The sequence below is a fragment of the Rattus rattus genome, chromosome 15 (assembly GCF_011064425.1).
Source record: "Rattus rattus isolate New Zealand chromosome 15, Rrattus_CSIRO_v1, whole genome shotgun sequence".
NCBI classification, from domain to species: Eukaryota; Metazoa; Chordata; class Mammalia; order Rodentia; family Muridae; genus Rattus; species Rattus rattus.
The window spans coordinates 11314272-11322039 of NC_046168.1; the positions used below are offsets into that span (position 1 = coordinate 11314272).

Sequence of the window (7768 nt, forward strand, 5' to 3'; positions counted from 1 at the left end):
TTCTCCCTGCCTTAGGATGGACGGCTGCCGTTCTAGCAACGCCTGCCTTCTAGCAGCCCTGTCCAGGGTAGCATTCTCTACCTGTGAGTCACCACGCCTCTGACAAACTTCGGTCTCCAAAAATATTTACATTAGCGTCCATAGCAGTAGCAAAGGTGTAGCTATGAAGTAGCGATGAAAATAATTTCACGGTTGGGGTTCACCACAACATGAGGAAAAGACACCACAACATGAGGAACTTGTATTAAAGAGACACAGCAGTGGGGAGGTTGGAGACCGCTGGACCAGGGGCTTCAGGAACCTCACTTTCCAAACACAATCTCAGAGTCTACTCTCTGCATGGCCTTGAAACTAATTTTCTTGAATTCAGGAGTCACCCGTTAACAACAGATACTTTTAGCAGATGAAACAAGTCTCTAATTCATCTAAGGAGGACAGCCCGCACTGTGAACCAGCCCATCTCAGGGGACTGTCTACACTGTGAACCAGCCCATCTCAGGGGAATGTCTACACTGTGAACCAGCCCATCTCAGGGGACTGTCTACACTGTGAACTAGCCCATCTCAGGGGACTGTCTACACTGTGGACCAGCTCATCTTAGGGGACTGTCTACACTGTGAACCAGCCCATCTCAGGGGACTGTCTACACTGTGAACCAGCCCATCTCAGGGGACTGTCTACACTGTGAATCAGCCCATCTCAGGGGACTGTCTACACTGTGAATCAGCCCATCTCAGGGGACTGTCTACACTGTGAACCAGCCCATCTCAGGGGACTGTCTACACTGTGAACCAGCCCATCTCAGGGGACTGTCTACACTGTGGACCAGCTCATCTCAGGGGACTGTCTACACTGTGAACAAGCCCATCTCAGGGGACTGTCTACACTGTGGACCTGCTCACCTTTAAAGACTGTCTGTGTTGTGACACGGTGCCCCTCACAGCACAAGACTGCTGCTGTCTGAGCACCACACTGACAGCTGTGCCTGACAGAATCATGTGCTTTGGTTTTAAGTCACCATCTCCCCCTGGCCTGGGTCTGGCCCAAAACAGAAAGAAAAATCTTGAAATCAATCAAAGTGAGTCCAAATTGATCACTAGTGCAACAGCAAACGGCCTCTTGTGGCTCGATCAGCATGGGCGTAAGTTCCACTGCTTTCTGGTTCTGGAGATCCATTTTTTAAAACAAATACAGCTGGAATCCCAGTTGTTTCGTATTTTAGGCTTATCTCATTGAAAAAATGACTTAGGTTATGAGTGGAAGTAGTTCTCCATCTTTACTGAATGGCATGACCTCACCTCTCTCGGCAACACTGCCATCTGCAGAGAACTTACCCAGCAGCACGGGGCCCTGCTGGAGAACAGAGCAAAAGCACAACTTTCAGTGGTTCTGGCTTTCTTTGTAAAATGGTTTAATTTGGTGATTGTAGGGAAATAAAAAATACATAGATAGCAGGACAAGTCTTAGAAATTCATAATAGATTTATATGCACAACCCCAAAGGAATGGCAAGCCCTAGGGCCAAATTAAAAACAAGCAAACTTCAAACTCCTTCCCTCTGAGATCCACCATCCCAGGCATGTGTATACTCTGTAGTTCACTTTTTTCCTGTAAATCTTCCCACATCTCGGGTGTTTGGCACAATGGAGGGGCTGATTTGTGAATCAGTAAGTCAGAATCTGTTAGGGGCGTATGAGGGGTTGCTCAGATGTGCTGTGGGACCATCCCTTCCACAGCAGCCGCAGGCTGCACTTCCTCCACATCTCGCAACTTGTAAAGCACCGAGTCACCAGTCTTAAGTAGGCTGTGTCTTTCATCAGACATTGTACCACAAGGCTGCAGCGCATCACACAAGCACGAGAGGTTCCTGAACCTTTTCAAAGATACGACTTGCTATCTCATTTTAACAGACAACAGCTTCAGGTGAACACCCAGAAACTTGACTGAAAAGGGATGTGGATACATACATCACTCAATGCTCAAATAGGGAATTTCATGAATTTAAAAATTTTAATGTATTGTTATGAGAATTGTAAAAAACAGTAACAAAAATAAATAAATTGCTTTCAAAAGTTTTACCTTTTTACACACCACTAATACTCAGGTAAAGGCAAATCAGAGTGAGCCAATCCTTCCCACTAAGTATAAACACCCAGAATCCAGTGCCGTTATCTCTAGCAGCATCAAAAATAAATAAATAAATTAAATTAAAAAGCTGTTAGATAAACTACTGCCAGCAAAGGGAGGATGAAAATTAAATTGCAAAAGACAAAGTTACAACTTGACAAATTGAAATCGTGTTCAGATCTCCTATGATGAAAGCTTTGCATTTAAACAGTACTGAAAACAAGTTTCCTTATGTGTGCGTGCGGACAACAGAAAAGAAGAAAAACCTAAGGAAAGAAAAATAATGTTCAGTGGCTAAAGATCTGGGAACATAAGGGATCAATCCCGTTCAGAGCAGGGAATGAGGGGCAGTCTGCTTTCCCAGAGAGATGGCTTTTTGCATGCATGATTTAAATAAACCACTCCAGCACACAGACGAAGGGCAGCAGACCTCTTCTCACTAATCAGCCCTGCCTGGTCCCCATGAGCTGCTTTCTCTTTAAAACCTCACTACTTCATTACTCTGCCTTTAACTCTCCTAAATGATTCATTCTCGCCTTTTCCTGAGCACACGCTGCGGGAAGCTAGTATTTAGGTTAAATTTCTAGTGCCACTTGCTTTGGAGAGCTTGATGAGGGGAGGCAGGAGGGATCTAATTTAATAAATCCACCACGATTAGAAAGGCACACTGCAGCCCCCGACCCAAAACTAAGTAGACACACAAGTCCCTCTGACAAACTATAATCTGAGCAAAGCCACTAATTAGGAAAGCAGAATCCACGTGTGGTAAGAGGTATCACCCAAGTGGCAGCCAGTTCCACGCAGGGAGGGCGGGAGAGTCTGGCGGATGCTTGCAGCTGCACCGGCCTAGGCGCTCCGGGGAGAGCCTGGTTGCCTCCGTCTAGAGCTTAGCTCTTGCCCTGACACTGACTGGGCTGGGGAGAGATCAAAGGCAGAGGGGCCAGTCCTACACCTTCACCCTCCGGAGGTGTCGCAGAGAGAGAGGGACAAGTAGCGTGCACGCTGCAGGCGTTCCCAGCCCCAGCCCGCGCCTCCACGCTCCGACTGGTCCAGCACCCCTCGCCTTACCGTCCCAGCTCTGACTCCACCTCGAAGAAATCGCTCAGAGGATCCCGGTTAGAGCCGTCGATCCAGTAATCCGGGACGAGGTTCTCAGTACTGGCAGTGGCCGAGGAGCAGGGCGAGGAGGGACAGGAGGGCACCGTGACTTTGAGCATCTTCGCCGCGGGACTCCGGAAGATGCCGCCGCTGCCCGAGCTGGAACCGCTGGCCGCCGCCTGCAACACGGGAGCGAGAGGAGGCGTCCTTCAGCGCGCACACGCCCACCGCCGCGCCGGGCTGCCGCTCGCCTCCGCGCTCGGGAGCGAGGGCGGGCGGAGATGCTGAGACCGTGAGCACCAGCGCAGGGGAACCCGGAGCCACCGCCAGCCGACAGAGACCAGGCTGGGAACCGCAGAGCTCAGGCGCCCTCCCCCTCGCTCCCGCCGCCCCACCTCCGCGCCTCCCTCCCGCCTGCCCTGCCAGCCCCCCTCCCTGTGCTCCTCTCCCTTCCAGGCTGAGGCTGCCGCAGGGCCACCTAAAGCGTTTGCAAATACAGGAGCCTGGGGAAGCCACTAGGACCCGGGCGTGCACCTTCCTCCTAGCCCTCGGCAGGAGCCAGCAGCCTAGGAGGAGGCGAGCTCCGGGAGTGGAAGGCACCAAGTGCATGGTGAGAAAGAGACCTGATCATTGCCGGCGCAACTCATGTTTCCTGGAGCGAGGCTCCAAGCAGGCGAGTCCCTTCCACCTTGCACCAGCTAAACAGGCAGCCCTTGTTGGTCCCTATGTCAAAGCTTATATGGATGATAGAGGAGAGTACCCTGTGGTTGCCAGCCAGCTCCTGGCAGGCCGCCTTCTGCTGGAACTCAGTGCACACCGGAGGAAAGGGCCTAGGTCCATGCTGACCTGACTCACCTTTGATTGAAGTCTTCAATTTGTCATCTCTGCTGGTGGCCCTGTCGCCTCTGGCTCTGCTGGAGCTCCTAAAAGGGCACACACTTGGCTATGTCTAGTTCAATTTCGGCATCTGAAGGCCAGCAGCTGAAAGGGCTCAAAGAAAGGCTCCAGAGAAGCCAACTAGGCAAGCCTGCCTCAAGGCAGGACCTGTCACTATTCTTGACAGAGAAGGCTGCTACAGTTAGATCCTTTTTCTTCCCATGAGCTGTACCCCATCTTAAGCATTCTAATGTCCACTCATAGCTGCCATAGCGATTTGAAGTACGGCTGAATAAGATACCTTTGGGCTTTATTTCCTCAGCAAAGATAAACAACAATTAGTCATTACATTGGTGTGTGTGTGTGTGTGTGTGTGTGTGTGTGTAGGTGTGCAACGTGACGGTTACTACATCATAGTATAAAAGCATAAAGGTAGTTACTGGATCACATCTGATTTCCAGCTAAATGACTCTAGACCCTTTATCCATTTAATATTATAGAGATATTAAAGTGTGTTTTTTTTCTACCTTTTCTCCAATATGCACTGAACTATTCCCAGCAAATCTCCATTCCTGAAAGCATCGGTCACAAGTGTGTTCCAACATTTTCCTCTCGTTTGCTGAGATATTACTTATTATAATACTCCATCACCCAACTAAACAATCCGGTTGTGATGAGAAGAGAGAATTTAATATTTAATACAAAACTAGTCCTTGAAGGCGGTGAGGGTGAGCAAATGCTCAAAATCCAATGCCCTACAAGTGGCAGACGTACGCAAGGTTCACTCAAGGTCCCGTGTAGACCGCACATTTAGTGAGAGACTAAAATGCGTTGCTTTTCATTGGCTAAATTCACTAATCTTCATGTTAATATATCAAATTCATAAACAAAGCAAGATACTAATGTTGTCCAAATCCTGTTTCACAAAGTTTCCCTTAGCTAGGATGATGGTCGGGAGTAGAGGCATAAAGTAGTTGCTGGGCTGTTCGAAATCCCAGCTCTTTGAAGCAAGTCCCTCAGAAGCTACAATGGCTGTAAATGTGTGTCTGCAGAAAATTATTTAACAGCCTGGGTCTAAAGCAGCACACATCGGAGAGATGGTAACCCCAGTGTTTTCTTGCCACTTTTGAGGACAATGGTTGAGGAAAGAGCCCATGTGTAGTACAGAGGTGACCATAGAAATTATATTTACTTGTGGTACAAGATTAATCATTTGACTGGTATTCATCTCACAAATGACTTCTGGGCGGAGGGCAACAAATGAAAGTTTAACAAGATACATCATCATCATCATCATCATCATCATCATCATCACCACCCCCATGTTTGCCATTTCACTACCAGAGTTTTCAATTAGCTGCAGTAAATTGAAGTGGAAGTATTAGATGGAAAATTCCAGAAATGAATAATTCCCTACTCTACTAGATGGCACGGCAAACTCTGATAGCCTATTCTGGCCTGAACAAGATACGAGTCACTCTTCTACCCAGTGCGCCCCCCCCCGTTACACGCTACTCTCCGAGTCTCTCACAGATGACCTTCCGCTGCATGGGAAATGCAGAGTTTGTGCAGACTTCAGAGCTACCTCCGTGTCATGCATCCACTGGAAGTCTTGAGATGTACGTCTCGTGGAAGGCAAGGGGGAGGTGATGTATTTTATTTAATCCATGAAGCCTTCTTTCTCATTTTAAACAATGAATATAAGATACTAGATGTTATTTTAAAGCAAGCGAAGCAAGGATTAGGTACATGAAATTTGTCATTTTTACTAGACCTTGACTAAAATGAAAAAAAAAAAAAAGCAAACAGAAATATAAATGCCTCAAAAAGAAAAAGAAAAAAAAAGTTACTCAATCTTAAACACCTGAACAAACAGACTCAGAAGATTTGGAAGACCTGAAGACGTGGAGTAGGAGAAGCTCATAAGACAAAACCAATTCTTACCTCAGGAGACAGAGAACAAGACATTGGAAGGAAGTGTCTACAGGCATTCTATGGCCCTCGCATTCCTACCCGTTCCAAGCACGCCATCCCTAAAGCCTAATAAGAATGCAGCAGATTTGACTCTGTAAATGTCGAACAGCGGTAAATTTTGTTTTAGGTCAGATGCTACAGTGGATGCTGTATTCAAAATGGAAATTAAGTGGAATTCTGGGAAATCAGCTGTATTATATCTGTACTCTCAACAGATGCTGACAAATTGTTGTCTTATATCCATCCATCACATTCCCATCCATATAGACACCGGACAGCTCTTCACTGGACAGCAGAGCGAGCAAGAGTCAGTGCAGAATAAACCCATAGCTGGGGTGCTGAAGAAAGAGAGAAAAAAGGAAGAAAGAAGGAAAGAAAGAAAGAAAGAAAGGAAGGAAGGAAGGAAGGAAGGAAGGAAGGAAGGAATAAAGAGGCGGAGAGAGAAAGGAAGGAAGGAAGAAAGAAAGAGGAAAAGGAGGAAGGAATAAAGAGGGGGAGAGAGAAAGGAAGGAAGGAAGAAGAAAAGGAAAGAGGGGGAGAGGAAAGAAAGAAAGGAAGGAAGAAAGAGAGGGAGGGAGGGAAGGAGGAAGGGAGGAAGGGAGGGAGGGGAGAGGAAGAAAGGGAGAGACAGAGACAGAGAGACAGACACACAGAGAGAGAGACAGAGACAGAGACAGAGACAGAGAGACAGACACACACACAGGGGGGGCGCTGACTTCTGTTTCCTTGCAGTATGAGAAATCAAACTGAGGGCCATGCACGCTGTGAGTAGTGCTCTACCACTGAGCTACATGGCTGATAACTTGTGATTTCTGTGAATTGTCCACTACTAAACAGATTTGTCAGCCACACAAAAGGTCTAGTTACTGTGTGTCTAACACGTGAATGGACAATTTCTCATTCTGATAATGGCAGAGTAGGTTGTATAACTCCCCTGTGTATAAAAACTGTTTCCTGGACTACATGTAAGAGTTATTAAAACCCTCAGAGTAAAAACCAACCAGGATGAAATGGAAACAATGTCACCCACAGAAGAAACCTTGTGAGTGAATTTCTATCTTCATATCTTAAAATATCAGACAACAGACAATTCCGCACTAGCCAGAGAGTAGAAACAAGAAAATTGCAGAAAGGATGGACTGCTGTGGAGAAATTTACAATTTATACATAATCTGTACTAAAAGAATAGACTACAGTGTGGTAAACTTCAAAAAAAAAAAAAAAAGAATAAAGTGATAACCACGCAAGCACAAAAGACTAAGAGAAGAGTGCATGGTTCAGAGTGTAAATTACACCAATCTGGGCTGGAGAGATAGTTCAAAGGTTAAGAGCACTGACTGCTCTCCCAGAGGACCCAGGTTCAATTCCCAGCACTGATAGGGAAGCTCACAACTCTGTAACTCCAGTTCCAGAGGATCCGACACCCTCACACAGACATACCTCCAGGCAAAACGCCAATGTACATAAAATATATCATTGTTTAAGTTATACCAAGTTAAATGTGTTTGCGTGAAGGAATTAATTTATATGAATGAACAGAATTTGAATCTTTGCAGCTGACCATTGACAACACCTAGCATATATTTTTTTAAAAATTGCTAGACACATAAAAAACTATATGAAAATGTCAATTGGAGCTAATAGTAAAATTACACAAATTAATTCCGAGATGACTCAGAGCATGATCCTAAGAA

General features: G+C 46.3%; 1 protein-coding gene across 1 annotated transcript in view; it reads right to left on the reverse strand.

Moving 5' to 3' along the window:
- The window catches only part of Camk4 (calcium/calmodulin dependent protein kinase IV), a 213000-nt gene extending 209597 nt beyond the window's left edge, over window positions 1-3403 (reverse strand). The window contains exon 1 of the mRNA XM_032885778.1: window positions 3195-3403. Within this exon, the coding sequence (XP_032741669.1) occupies window positions 3195-3343 (149 nt within the window). The 5' untranslated portion in view covers window positions 3344-3403. The remainder of the gene's footprint in view (window positions 1-3194) is intronic.
- Window positions 3404-7768: the final 4365 nt, after the last annotated feature.